The 14,666-nt window shown below is 34.8% G+C and overlaps 1 protein-coding gene across 1 annotated transcript in view; it reads left to right on the forward strand.

The window, feature by feature from the left end:
- Positions 1 to 263: 263 nt before the first annotated feature.
- LOC134846647 (uncharacterized) overlaps positions 264 to 14,666 on the forward strand; it is a 29,000-nt gene continuing 14,597 nt past the window's right edge. Inside the window, exons 1-4 of the mRNA XM_063864032.1 lie at positions 264 to 1,393; positions 2,225 to 2,281; positions 6,415 to 6,616; positions 10,640 to 10,930. Of these exons, the coding sequence (XP_063720102.1) occupies positions 1,089 to 1,393; positions 2,225 to 2,281; positions 6,415 to 6,616; positions 10,640 to 10,930 (855 nt within the window). The 5' untranslated portion in view covers positions 264 to 1,088. The remainder of the gene's footprint in view (positions 1,394 to 2,224; positions 2,282 to 6,414; positions 6,617 to 10,639; positions 10,931 to 14,666) is intronic.

Raw genomic sequence — 14,666 nt, forward strand, 5'->3', positions numbered from 1 at the left:
CAACCCGGGAGTCCATTTGCGGAAGCGAGAAAAAAAAGTTCCAGTTTTTCAAAACCTTTTGCTCAAGAAAACAAGAAATAAAAGCTATCATAAAAGGCCCGAGTTAGCGAGCGATCTCCTTTTAGAACAATTTAGGAGGTAGATCGTCACTTGGTTAAAGGCATTGCATTCTTTTTTCAGCCAATCAGAGCTCAGCTTTTCGCTTGTTCACTAACTGCTTGCTTTCTTTTGCCTTTTATCTGTAGGGGGTCATCGTATCCTTAGTTTAGGGGTAAGCTGTTCACATAATCCCTATTATTACCCTCATTTCCAAGGGGTCTAATTTCCAAGAAAATTTATCTGAGTTTTGATCTCAAAAATTCTCATCAAAAGATTATAATATATTTTTAGAACCAAAACCCTTTAACTTGATAAGCGTTCCTCAAATAATCTGCATTTGATCAAAACATAATTTGCTCTGATGTCTAGCTTCATACTTCGTTGAGATTATTTTTACCTAGTCTTTTTATTAACAACCGCAAAATTGCCTCTCTCTGCTAATATGACCAATTTTTCTAATCCTCACTTTATTTCTGAAACCGCTTTGGTTCGCTATTGCTTCTATTAGAATAATCGCTACCACGATTTTCACTTTAATTTTCCCAATACGCCTGTTAATACTTTGCATCAACTGGGAGACCATTTCCCAATCTAGCAAAATAGTTGAAAGCTATTAACTCTCGCTACTCGAGAAAATTACCTCGAGATTTGCATAAAATATCAGAGTGTTTCAGGGACATTTTTTTGCTAATGATCACAACAAAATTCTTTGGTGCGATATTGCAAAAAAAAAATAATTGAAACAATTTCAAAAAGCAAAACTCTTTGTTGTAATTTGAAATCAATAAGCAATCAAAACAAAACTCTACAGAAAACAACAGTTATAAAGTTTCACCCGAATTTTACCATTTTTGTAGTTCAGTCTTCAAAAAAGTTCAATCTTTGAATCTTTATCGCCTGCTTGTTTTTATATTTGAAATCACTGCTTTTATTAGGCGTGGTAATCTTCTGAACTTCCAAATCAAAAAGTACCAAAATTCGGCAAAAACATGCCTCCCGTGAAATCAAAAACAGTGCAAGAATCCCGTCCTCCAATGAACCGAAATCCCAAGAAGCAGAACTCCACTTCCTGTGCATCTGTTAAAAAACACGGTCGGCTAGAGAAGCAGGCTTCGATCAATGAGAGCGACAAATTAGTAGACCGCAACAAGAGACCCAAAACGGAGTGCAGTCTGGAAGTGCCAGTGAGTTCGGCCAGAAGGTACTCTTTGCCGACTGCTCAGATAATCGAAGAGGCAAAGGAAAACGCGTACTTGAAAAAAGCACAAAAGTATGGGTGCAACTCCGACTCAAGGTACTCATTAAATTATTTCTGCATTCGAAAGAGGATTAGGGTGGGGTGGGGGAGGGGAGTGCTTTTTTTCAGGGATGCGACTCTCTCACCGCCGTAAGGAAGCTTTGCATTATTTTTTTACCCTCATTTTACCGACCGATTCAAAAAAAACTTTTATAGGTGAAATTTTTTTGTCTAGAAGTCCACGTCGAAGAAATGCATTTTGTTTCAAAATCCGGATCTACCTAACAATTGACCCCCCTTTTTTTCAAGAAAGGGGGGGGGGCAATTGTTAAGTAGATTAAAATGACGCATTTTCGACCAATCAGAATGCAGCAAATTTCTAATTCTCAATAGAAAGCTCATTGCTAATTTACTGCTTTTATTAATAGGGGTGGCAATTCTTAAGTATATACCAAAGGGGGGAGGGCAATTGTTAAGTAGATCCCGAAATCCTCCAAAAACGACGGCGTTTTCTATTTGTTTTTTTTTTCAAAGAGGAAATGAAATAAATGAAAAAAAAAATTGATTTTCATCAATTTTTTGAAAACTCATCTCCAAAAACCTTCAAACGGTCCCTGTATACATTAACGGCGCTGCCTATTTCAGACATCAAAGGTTCTTGCGAGAAAAAATAATGAAACAAAAATTGAATAAACATTTTTTATATTTTGGTGTGTTGTTCCTTCATAATTGACAATAAAAACAATTTGACGAGTTTGCCAGAAAAAACTCCTAATCCAGGGCTCGAAAAGCAAGCAGCCCAGCCATTCTAAATTAACTTTTGCCATTTTTAAAATAGCTTATCTGGGCTATTTTATTTAGTCAATTAATTTGTTGCGTTTTTTGAAGACGGGGAAGTCAAGCACTTCTGTCCAACAGACAGTTAAATAGTAACTACAGCAGCAGGTGAGCCAAAACACTAACGAGTATTAATCCGAATGGTAGAAAAATTAGATAATTGAATGATTAAAAAACGTTATATGCCAAAAGTACCGAACATTTTGATTACATGTTTGTTGTAGTTGTTAAAGATTGATGTTTCGACTTTCGGAAAGGTGACGGAGTATATATGCTTGGGGTCGCATACTTGTTATTCAAACTAGTTTTAATCCGACTGGTCAAAAAATTAGATGAATGATTTTAAAAATTACATGTTTGCTCTTGTTGTTAATCTTGATGTTTCAACTTTCGAAAACGTGACGGATGTTATTCTTGGGTTAGCATACTTTTATTCAAATCCATTTTGGCAATCTTTGTAATAGTTTTTCAGCTTAAAAGTTTATTACCAGTGAATAGATGTTGACTCTTCGATTTCACAATCGAAAAACAATTTAGCTGAGATCAATTTTGATAAAAATTGTGGGAGGGTAAGGGGCTAGGAAAATAGACGACAAGCAAATTAGATGACCGTAAAATAACTGATTTTAGACAATAATTATTTGTGATTTTAGACAATAAAAAATGGGCTAACAAATTTTTCGCATAGGTTGAAGTTACACAAAAACAAAAAGAGTATATTGTAGCAGAACTGATCCTTTTTTTGTATATTATTTTTTTAAAACTTAGATCGAACATGTAGACCTATTTTCAAATGCATAAAATTATTCAATACGATTACGCTACAACTCGCAACAAAAGACAACGCGTTAAAAAAGACAATTCGCAAAAATTAAGGAAAACGACAACTCGCAAAATTTGAAAAATTATTTTTCACTTCAGAACTTCGATTTAAGGTCGAGAAGGGGCGGATTTAGGATTTTCTCGAGGGGGGGGGGGGGGAATTTCAAAAAAAAATTCGAAATTGTTCGAAAATTTTATCGACCTTTTATTTTTTTTATGTCGACCGAATTGATTTTTCGAGCTCTCCCTAAGCACGTTTTGGTGCCTGTTTTGGGCAAATTTTCTGCGCCGCAGGCAAAATTTTGAAAAAATAGTCCAAAAAAAGCGTTCTTATGCACTTTTTGGAAAATGTTGACCAAAAAATCGCGTTCATTTGGCTCGCGCTCCCCCCTCAAAATTAGTATATTTTGGGGGTCTTATGCACATAACGGCCCAAAATCAAATTTTCTACATCGTAAGCTGGAAATTATGCGATCGAATTTGATTGGGTAATTTTAGCCAATCAAATTCAAGTTAGACGGTCAGGGATTCCGATCAACCTTTCCAGCAGATAAAATTATTAGCCGAAATTTCGGAATAGATGGAACTTTGTAAAATAATCAAATTAATTTTGAGTTTCTTGTGAAACCTTGCCCAGACAAGAAAAACTTCAAAAAATGGCTTGACAAAACAAAAATTCATTTTTTTTGTGTCGTTTCGGCTAATAATTTTATCTGCTTGAAATGGCAAAGTTATTTCATTTGAAATGGCAAAAAATGTCGATGGAACTTGCTGGCTAATTAGCCAATCAAATTCACCTTAATTTCAGTTCAAGAGATGTAGAAATGATAATTTTGGGCCGTTTAGTGTATAAGATCCTATTTTGGCGCCAAAGGCGCCTTTAGAAAAGTTTTAGGGTCGGTCGGCCAAAAATGGATTTCTTAAAAAGTACCAAAGGTGGGACCCTTAGGGTCGGCAGGGGGTCGAATCCATGAGGGAAAGGGGCGTCGGCCCCCCTCCCCCGCCCCCTTCCTTAATCCGCCCCTGAGGTCGAGGGTGGGCGCTTCGCGGCGATAACCGGCTCCAAGTTCATATGAAGTCATACCCTCTGTTGGCAAGCTCGCGAGAACTTCGAGCGACTGCGTCGGTGAAACTATTGCGAGTTGTCTTTTGTTGCGAGTTTTACGATACAACTCTGACATTGAATAATTGCTTTATGGGTTGACAACTAGTGTTTACTCAGTCAAAATTTAATTTAAGCCGGTAAACATTTTTCAAGCACGCAAGTTATCGTCTACTATCAGCTGCTTTCTGATGGTCTAAATTGAGTTACTTTCTGATGGTCTAATTTGCTTGTTCCATTCCCTAACCAAATTGTCGGGGTTTGAAAGCAGTATTTTTTGCAATAATCTTGGATGTTTTCAGTTGCGCTTTTAAGGATTTCCCTGGCCGGATTTTCATCGATAAACATCAATTCTTTTGAAATTTTGTCGTTTTCTCTATTTTTTCAAAAATTATCGCTTGTAATCAATCTAAAGAGGGGGGTTAAAAATATTTTTGTTCTAAGTAATCAGTTTCAATTTTTGTTTATTATGATAGAATATTTCAAGTTTTTTTAACATTTTTTTTGAAATATGATCTAACTGAAATTATTATAATCCATTTTAGTCAAACAACTTAATTTAAACAATTTTTGATGTATTTTTATGTGCTATTTTTTATTAGTTCACAATCATTTCAAATTTTAGTCGGTTATTTGCTTCTACACTCAATTTCACTCTTTTTCTGCACAGGTTTTCATTTTCATTTTTTCCCTCAATTGCATTCTTTTAACATTTTTTGTCTGGAACTTTAGGGTCGTTGAAGGCGAGGGAGGCTTTTCGAATGCGACGGTCAGGGAAAAGGTAGCTTTAAAAAGTAGCCACATTTTGATCGGTAGATATCTGCTCAAAGCATTAAATCGCGAAATCAATATCTTTTTGAACTGCAGAGTACTGACTAATCGCCATCCAGAGTTTTTGCATCAAGGGCAGTTATTCTGATTAAATACATGTAATCTAAAGTCTCAATTAGCCCAAAGTTTCTGACCAGGGAAGAATTTCTGTGGGACAAAACTCTGCAAGAAAAATTCCGTTCTGGTATTTGAAAAATTTAAAAATAGAGTGAATTCAACGCTGCTGAAATTAACGCTGCTATTTCAACCAGCAATGAGTTTGAAAAATCTCTGATAGTCAGATTGATCGTTTTTCAATTGAGATACCGGACAGTTGAACGAACTCAAATTACATCTGTTTTCTCGCGATATTTCCAAGTTTTTTAAGTTAGAGACAGTTTTGGTCGGCGCAAAACTTCAAACCAGAATCAAGGAAAAATTTGGATTATTTTAATTAACCGGTTTGTGTTCAATGATTAGATATGCATGTTCTTCGGTTTACTAATTCATGTCTGGGTTAAATAGCGATAAACAGACAATTTTATGAGCGGTAATTTTTTCTCAAATAGTGATTGTAGTAAAACAAAAGGTTCTGAGCACTCGTAAGACAACAGTTTTCATCATGACTTTTCTCCAAATTTTTCTGGTACTTGTCTGAAAAAAAAAGAAAAAAGAAAAGTATATTGTCTGTTTTTTATTTGTATCAACTCAGTCTGGTTGAATTACTTTCTACGGTCATATTTGATCATCAATTTTTTCAAACTTGCATATTTTGAATAAAAATGATCTACTTTTGGTTCAGACGCTCTCAAAACTTTCTGCTCAACTGATGTGCAGGTTCTAGACTTTAACTTTAACGAATTATCTTGTAAAAGTGGCAAAAAAACAAACTGTCTTCAGCACTAGATCAGGAAATCCAGCAGTACAATGCATTAAACAAACAAGATACAACCAGTCCAGTTTTCAAAAAATCTCAAGTATCGATTTTAAGGGGGAAAAACTAAACTTCGCGACACTTAGCATCCTACTTAACCAGGTTGATTGGATGGACTAATGCCGCCGTTCAATGCCTACATCAAATAGAAAGTTATTCATCCGGACAATAAAAACCTGTTTAAAAATATTGTAGCAATTGAAGTCCAGATGTTAGTTATTCTATGGATATTCTTTTCATTTTATGTAGATTATAGATTCTATATTGTGCAACTCATGAATTAGTAAAATTGAAAAAAAAAAATGCTCAAGCTAATATTAAATGTTTGAAAAATTTTGATCTTTTCTACAAGATAATTTATAAGTTTCAAAAACTATCAGAATCATGAAAAGACAAGCAAAAGACCTTTTTATAATATTTCCTGGTGAAAGACAAAATCGATTTCCTTAGTTCTTAAAAACTGCAAATGGGCCCAAATTGTCAACGTATTAGATTTACAAAATGGTTTGAACGCAAAAAAAAAGTAATTTTTAATTGTTTAAGAAAAAATAAATTTTCAAAAACTATTTCCAGGAGAGGAAGTCGTTGCGTGGACACTAAACATGGCAGCAAAGGTGAACTAAATGGGGGCACCACTACCCCCACGGGACTCCTCTCGAACCAGACCCTCCTAGTACCCAGTACAGCAGGCAGACGTCTCTCCTCCCCCAACCTCGCCCCCATGTCCAACAGCAGCAGCAGCAGGAGGGGCAGTTTCGTCGCCACGCTCGGATTGGTTGGCTTAATTTTGAAATTCAAAATAAGATATTTCCTGACTCCTCTGAAGCGTCACAACACAACAAACAACAAACAAAGAAGCCAAAAAAGAGCACGCAACTGCTGTGAAAGTGGCGCAAAACTTTCCGATCACTATTGTTTCTGGGGAAAAAAAGAGAAATTGAGTTTAAAAAAATTGCGGAGAAAAAACAATAAATAGCTTTATTCACAAATAAAAAAAACAAGCAGTTTTTTAAAATTTTTATAGCTCAAAGTATTCAGCATAAAGTTGTGTCTAATATCTTAGTTATAACAAAGTACTCTTCAACCCTCTTTACCAGGGGTTCGTTTTTCAGATTTTTTTCTAATTGAAATTTTTTTTTCAGGTTTTTCACTTCCCAGTTTTTTCTTCTATTTTTTTTGTAGATTTGATGATTTTAATTTTCTAAAATGTCGATCTTAATAAAATTCATTTTTAGACTTTTCTGACCGTCAACTTTTCTGACTTGACAGAATAATTTTGCTCATTTTCACAAATTTCGGTTTTATAGCTGACGTTTTATCAGCGTTTTTTAACAAAATTTGAACGATTTTCGTGCCCTTATAATTTTTTTTAAAAATCATTTCATTCATTGAAACCTTTATCGAGCGTCAACGGTGATTAAATCCACCTCACAGACCACACTAAAAAGAGGCAAGCTATTTGGTTCAATTGATATGTTATTAGATGTGAAATGAATAACATTGTACTTAAAAATCATTTAAAGACGATTTGTTAAAGTCTGAAAATAATTGAATTTTCCAGAATATTTTCTTTTTGATATTTTTTTATGATTAAAAACAATTAACATTGTTTTGCTTTTATACAAACTCTTGTTTCTCGGGGCGGATCTAGGGCTTTTTCGCTGGTGTGAAAATAGCTCCAAAGGGTAGACCCTTTGAGTGGCGAGGGGTTCGAACATCTGAAGAAGCTCCTGGTTTTTTCTCTAGACAGATTTCGTCTTTTCAAACAATCATTTTTTACAGAACTTTTCCCCAACATTCTGAAGACTTTTGCCATTCTGCGCTCAAACTTTTGTTACTGTGACAGTTTTTTTAGCGTTATTTGGGTTTTAAAAATGCAATTTCGGGTTAATTAGTTCGCGCAAAAGTTCCAATTTTCTATTGGTGCCTAGCGTCTGGGCGATTTAATCCAGCTCAGAAACTTGCATTGAAATGAGTTAATGGATCCAAATATTTGGATGAAAAGAAGCACTAACTCATTATTTACATTTTTTAATCAAAATTTTAACCAATTTATTCAAAAGAGTAGAGAGTGGGGAGAGGGAGAGTGGGCGACTTCTCATTTTGGCCCGAACACCTCACTACCAAAAAAATCAACCTCTAGATGAACCTCCCTAAAAGTTTTCTAAGGACCATTGTATTAATTTTGAGGGGAAGCGCTTGTCGACAAAACGACATTTCTTGGTCAAAAGTGCCAAAAAACGTCGTTTTGACTTGTTTGTTTTTAGAATATTCATTAAAAAATAGGTTTTCGAAGTGTTATGGGTGAGCTCGGAAAAATCATTTTGGTTGATCAAAAAATGTTTTTTTTTTGAAAATTCATCATGGACCTCATAAAATTCACTGTGGACCTCCTAAACTTTCAAAACTTTTGATTCCACTGTTCATCTTTGCAAAAAATCCTTGATCTAAATTTTAATTCTTGGTGTGAAATTTTGAAAACTGGGTTAGCTGGTTACTGTGCAAGTAGCACAGAATGTTCCGACCAAAATCTAAAAAAAAAACAGAACTTTTTTTTCAAATTAGGGTCATTTTTTTCGGCGTGGTGTGACAAAAAGATCTGAACGAAAAATTTGGTCTTATGAATATTCGACAGTCATAATAAAATAAGCAAAAATTGTAGAAAAAGTTCCAAAAAAACTTTAATTTTTTGAAGTTTTTGTTTTGCAAATGGCGCTAAAACACACCAATAACATTTTTAATTGAAAAAAAACTAAATTTTTACGGCCTGAATTAAGCAAAAATAAACTATTGTAAGCCTGCTTACTCGAATAATTTGCTCAATTTTAGACTAAAATCAAAAATTTTAAACATGTTTTTCTCAATACTGCGACAACTTCTCAGAAAAATTTTAAAGTCATTCGAATCACGACTGAAACGGTTTGACATGATATATCACTCCCATTCCCATAATCATTTGTACGACCTGATTTTGCGTGGAAAACGAAACTAAAAAAAAAGAAAACAACTAAAGCACACCCGAATACAAAGTTCCTCTCCATTTTTCTAATGGTCGCAACTATTATTTTTTTTAATGGTCGGAACTATTATTGTTTAAAGGGCCGCCGTAAACTTCAGAGCTGATAACTCTTGTCTTGTTTTCTTTCGTTAAAAGTTTTCTGATCTGTTGCTGCTCGTAAAATATTTCATTTAAGCTTTAAAATGGGGTCTTTTCGTTTATAGCCCAATTTAATTTTGAAAAAGGAAAATTATACTTTTTATTGCAAAATTATGATCAATATTACAGTAAAACGCAAGGTTTATATCCATTTGGCCTCGAATGAATTTATAAAACTGCAAAAAGGAGAATTAAAAGGTCATTCAGAACTCATTTGGACTCAATTTTATGATATTTACGAGAAGAAAACGTCAAAAAAGAGAAAGAGACTTTTTTGAGGCTAAGTTAGATGACAACAGTTCGTTTCGACCTGCGCCAAGTTAATAGCCAGCTCGTGTTAGTAATATTGATCAATTTTGCAACAAAAATTTTAATTTCGACTTTTCATCATTTAAGGTGGCGGGGGTTATAACCGAAAAGACCCCTAAAATGAACTAGGTAAATCCATTGTCACAGAGCTCAACGATTTTCTTGAACTTATGAGCTTTAGTTGCCTGGTTTAATTGAAAACTGTCAAGTTCCTTTAATAAGACTGTAACCGCTATAAAATATCCTCGAGCTTCTCCGTAGATTGATCCATGAATTAATACATTAGCAGAATTGACATTTTCTTTATTCTTTTATAGTTTTCACAAATGTTCTTTCCGTAGGGGGTTAAGAGAGACAGCTTCTAAAGAAAGAGAACGAAATTTGTCTCTTAAGGACTACTAAGTAAGAGGTCACATGACCTCATAAACTCTTTCGATTTCTGAATCAACTGTAGATATGTTTTCTCAAATGTAGGTATGTAGTTTTTTTTTAAAGTGACCAGGGGCGGATCTAGGATTTTATCAAGGAGGGGGGGGCTCGGATTTTCAAAGGGGGGGGGGGGGGGCTCGGACTTTTTTTAGATCGACCAAATTGATTTTCCGAGCTCTCTCTCAAAGCTTTTAAAAGGCCCTGTTTTGGTCAAAACTTGAGCGCCTCAGGCAAAATTTTGAAAAAACAGGCCAAAAAAAGCATTTTTAGGCACTTTTTGGAAAAATTTGACCAAAAAATCGCGTTTTTTCGGCGCGAGCTCCCATTTCAAAATTAGTATATACTGGCGCCAAAGGCGCCTTTAGAAAAATTTTAGGTTCCGTCATCAAAAATGGATATCTCAAAATAGTACAAAGAAGGATCCTTTGGGTCAGTAGGGTGGTCAAATCCCTGATAGGAAAAGGCGTCCGCCCTCTCCCCCCACTCCCCAAATCCGCCCCTGTAAGTGACTGAGAATTGCTTAATCATGTGCAAAATACTCATCATTTTTGATGTCTTATAAACTGCTAAACACTAATAAACTGCTGAAACTTGATGTCTTCTTAACGTTTCTAAAGAATGAAATAAATAAATAAATAAATAAACAAAGAAAGGTGGAAGAAAGAATAAATGAAAAATAGTTGAAGAAAATAATACGATATTTCATGAAATTCCTAAACTGTTTAACACCCAACTCTTAGATGATAGAGTAAAGAATCAACCTTGGGATCTACGAAGTGATTCAACCTGTGAAGTGAATAATTTTATTCATCAATTTGTAGGACCATTCTCAGACCAGAACTTTTCTCAGTATAATTTTGAGCCAACAAACCGATTATTTTTATTTGTTATAATTTAATTCAGGGTGAACTCAGCCAATCTTCGGCTGGATCCCGACGCAACTCGGCAGTCGGACCGACTTTTAACTCGGGATCAACAGGACTCCTCGGAGGTCTCTCGTCGGCACTCGCCACCGGATCCACCTCCAACCAGCAGACCAAAAGCAGTGAACCTGCGTTGGGCTTCCTGCCGTCAATAGGCATCGGAGGGGGAGGGGGCGGAGGGAAGAAGGGGGGCAATGAGGGGGGCAAGGGTATGTTTTCATCGTGGATGACGGGCAGTAAAACACAGTCCAATGCATCTCAAAATCTACAGGTTCGTTTCGTGTCAGTGATTCCTAATTTAACTACTTAATTATGTTTGAATACCTGCTAACTTGTTTTATCTATTTTAATCCTATCCAACTTTTATCTATATTTTTCTTTTTTTTTGTCAAAGCAAAGTAGTGGGATTTAGGATGAATTGTAATTTTTCCTAAATTTTTAATGTATAGCCCTGAGATTTTAGGATGTTTAGAGTTTTTTATTCATTTTTCCCTCTTTGAGTGCTCATTCAAATGAATGAGGTGCATTTTAATGAATGTTGTGTTATCAACAGTAGCCACGATAGTACGTGACATGCACTCCTTTTCATGACAGTGTCTCAAGGCTACAGTCCCAAAAAGGGTTGATAAGTCTGAAATTGCTTGAACAAAATTAGTTAGAGGGTTGTGTTTATTTTCAAGTAAAATAATCAGTCTAAGAAATGACGTTCGTAGCGAATTTTAATTATTTTTATCTCAAAGCAAAAACCCAATCTTGATCATATGTGTTTTTAAAGTATGTATATCGAATTGCAAGAAGCGCCACAAGCATGAAGGGAAAGGAACATGAGTAAATTATTCAAAAAACGAAAATGTATACACGCCAATTTAAAAAAAACCTATCTAATCAAAGTTTGGGTGATCTTAAGTGATCGGATTTGTCAATTAGTTAAGACTGAGACACCAAATTAATAGGATAAAAAATTTTGTGTCCCTCTACAAAGTCGAACTCCAGCTCTTATTGCTTTGACCTTTGACATGGGTAGCAGTTCCGGTAACCTTTCATGTCAAGTTTCTGAGATATTTGTCATGTTTTTGGACTCTTTTGAGACGCTCCTGGCAAAATTGCGACACTACTTATCGATCATAGAACCTGCTCATTTGAGAAGGTGCTTAGTGAGCTTACCCGAAATGAACTTAAATGCATCTCTACTTGATACCAAAAAAGCCAATTAGCCCTAAGCTACAGTGGGGTATAAATTCGTTTTCACATCGATTTTTGCTCCTCTGTATCTCCCTAGAATATCTTAGCTTCAAAAAATGACCCTCAGGTCTCAAAAAAGGATGGATTTAAGAGGCTTATAAAAGATTTATCTTGTCAAGGAACAGGATTTCGCTAGTTCAAAAAAGACAAGAATCTAGCTCTAAGACATTTGATATGGTTAGTAAGACATGAAAAATTTCTGAACTTTATGAATAATCTAAGAAATTGATCTAATTTAGCTCAATTTTACGGAAACCTAAATTTTTTCGCATCGCGAATTAAAAATGAAAAACGATTCGAAGTAGATGGGGATGAAATGAAATTTTGCACAGTTGGAACCAAAATAATCCCCATTTTTTAAGCTATTTTTTATACCAATTTTAATCCAATCAGCCTTGAAATGAATCACCTCTGGCACATACCAATAGGCATCAATATTTTGAGTGGAAAACACATTTTTGTCAAAAGTTTCAAAAAAGGCCCAAAAACCTTAATTTGGCATGTTTTGTTATACGTCAATTGGCAACGCTGAATTTCTTGCCAATTTTTTTGATCTAATAGTTGTTACCTTCCGTACACTGCCTGAGGTTCCAAATGCAGGCAGACTGCAGACAATTTAATCTGTGTGATCTTATCTACATCGAAGACACACTTACCAACAGTCTACTAGTGTGCCTCCCGCTTTCCTCGCCTTCATCTATATACGCACAGTAAAATCAAGGTTATAATTCAATCCTTTTCAATCCAGCTATTCTGAACTATAAATTCACGCTTCGCTGATTATTGTTGATCGATGCTTGTAATCTCTTGGTTTTTGCTAATCCTTATGGCTCGTCTGTTGGGGCTGAAAAAGTGTAAATCCCACATTTTGTACAGTTATGGGGCAGAAAATTGCGAGTTTTTGTTTTTCAACGTGCAACTGAACGACTTTTTTTTGCATTTTTTCGTTTTCTTTTCAACTTTTTGATCTACATGGTTCAAATTCTCGCACATGATTGATGCAACTATTTCTAAAATCTGGTTCAAAAACTTGACAAAAGTTTTGGGGGCTTTGGTTCGAATGTCGATCATATCTCAATAGGTGCTTTTTTGGGATAACTTTAACCATTACCCCCCTATGGTACCCAGTAACAAATCTCCTCCTATAGAGAAATAATTTAACGAATAAGCATGAGATTTTGAACCTAGTAACGAGATTTTGAACCCTATGTAGTGCAAAACAACAGAGCGCTGATGATCAAAACAATTTCAAGCTAGTTTTTGAAGAGAAAACTTTTTCGGTTGATGCATAAAGGCAAACCGACAATTCGCCGATATCAATAAAGGGTCGAAAGCAACGATTGGCAGTCTATAGAAAAAACGAATTTTTTTAGAGTCAGTGACAGTTTGTAGCAAGGTATTGACAAGCAGTTGATCGCTAGGCTTCGCTGTGTTTACATTCGGCAGGCAAACAATAAGAGCATTGTTGTTCCGACTTTCGATACGAAAGTAACGGAAAATTTGTGCTCGGGGTGGGTTTTTTTTTCTTCAGACAAAATTCGACTTTTTAACTAGCCATTTTTGACAAAAATTTTTAAATATCACTCGAAAGCTCTTGTTGTTCCTTGCTTAAATTTGAAAATATTTTTCACCTGTGACCATTTTCGTAAAGTTATGGGGGTTTAAAGATTGCGATTTTGGCCAATTTGGGACAATTAATGCGCGATATATTTTGCGCTATTAACGCGTAAGCTGAGATTTAATCCGTCTTTTAAATCGTTCCAAATTGGTTGAAGAAGCTTATTTGCCATAATTGATTTGTTACAAGGAGCAAAATCTATCCTTTTGTACTTTATATGGCGAGTGGGGTGATGTTTTTCATAAAAAAATTCAAATTTTAGAGAAAAAAAAAATCATTTTTTTATTACATTTAATTTTTTTTGTTATTACTGCTCCATAAACCTCAAAAGGCAGTCGGAACATTCAGGGCTTCACCCTGATACGAGCAGTCCTATTCAATGTTTGTATCTATTTCTAAATATAAGAGTGGGATTCTGTTCTGATTTATGAAACGGTGCGACTTGTCGCGAAATTAAAAACTTTTTGTCGAAAAAACTTTCAAAAATATGATGCATGAAACAAAAAAAAATTCTTTGTATAAAACATACATCAATTTGGGCAGATGGAAAAGCATCATATATTTTTTTGTATTTTGAATGTGAGCTTCGAAGTTTTCTCAAGAGAATACGTTCTGATTCTGATTGAAATCATTTAAAATTTCATTGCACAAGTAGTTTTACGCTAGTCATTTAAATTACTGAGAAAAAAATCATTTACAATAAAATTTTAAACCTGTTTTTTTTTCGTACAAGTTGACTTTTGAGCAAAAAGTAAAAAAAGACAGAATAAGCTTCAAGTTTTTTAAAATTGAAATGTTTTAAGGTCGTTTTTGAATTTCATATTATAGTTTTTATCCTCAATTGAGTAGTTTTCAGGTCCATTTAGTTTTGTTTAGTTCGAGCGAAAATGTCTTTAAAAGAAAATTTATCATTCAGGTAGAAAAAAACTTCCTTCTTCTCTTTTTAAGTAGGTTTTATGCAACTATTAGGTAAGAAAAAACTATTAAGAGCTCCCCTGACAAAAAGTTAAAATTCAAAATAAAGAAAGTTATCTATCTGCAAAAATGGGCTTTCTCTTTAGTTGTTTTTCCATTTTTTGAAGACACTTTATTCACTCATGCTCAACTCACTATCACTTCAAGCGTTCGTACAAAATTTTTTGCACCC

Source organism: Symsagittifera roscoffensis, chromosome 5, assembly GCF_963678635.1.
Source record: "Symsagittifera roscoffensis chromosome 5, txSymRosc1.1, whole genome shotgun sequence".
In the NCBI taxonomy this organism is placed as follows: domain Eukaryota; kingdom Metazoa; phylum Xenacoelomorpha; order Acoela; family Convolutidae; genus Symsagittifera; species Symsagittifera roscoffensis.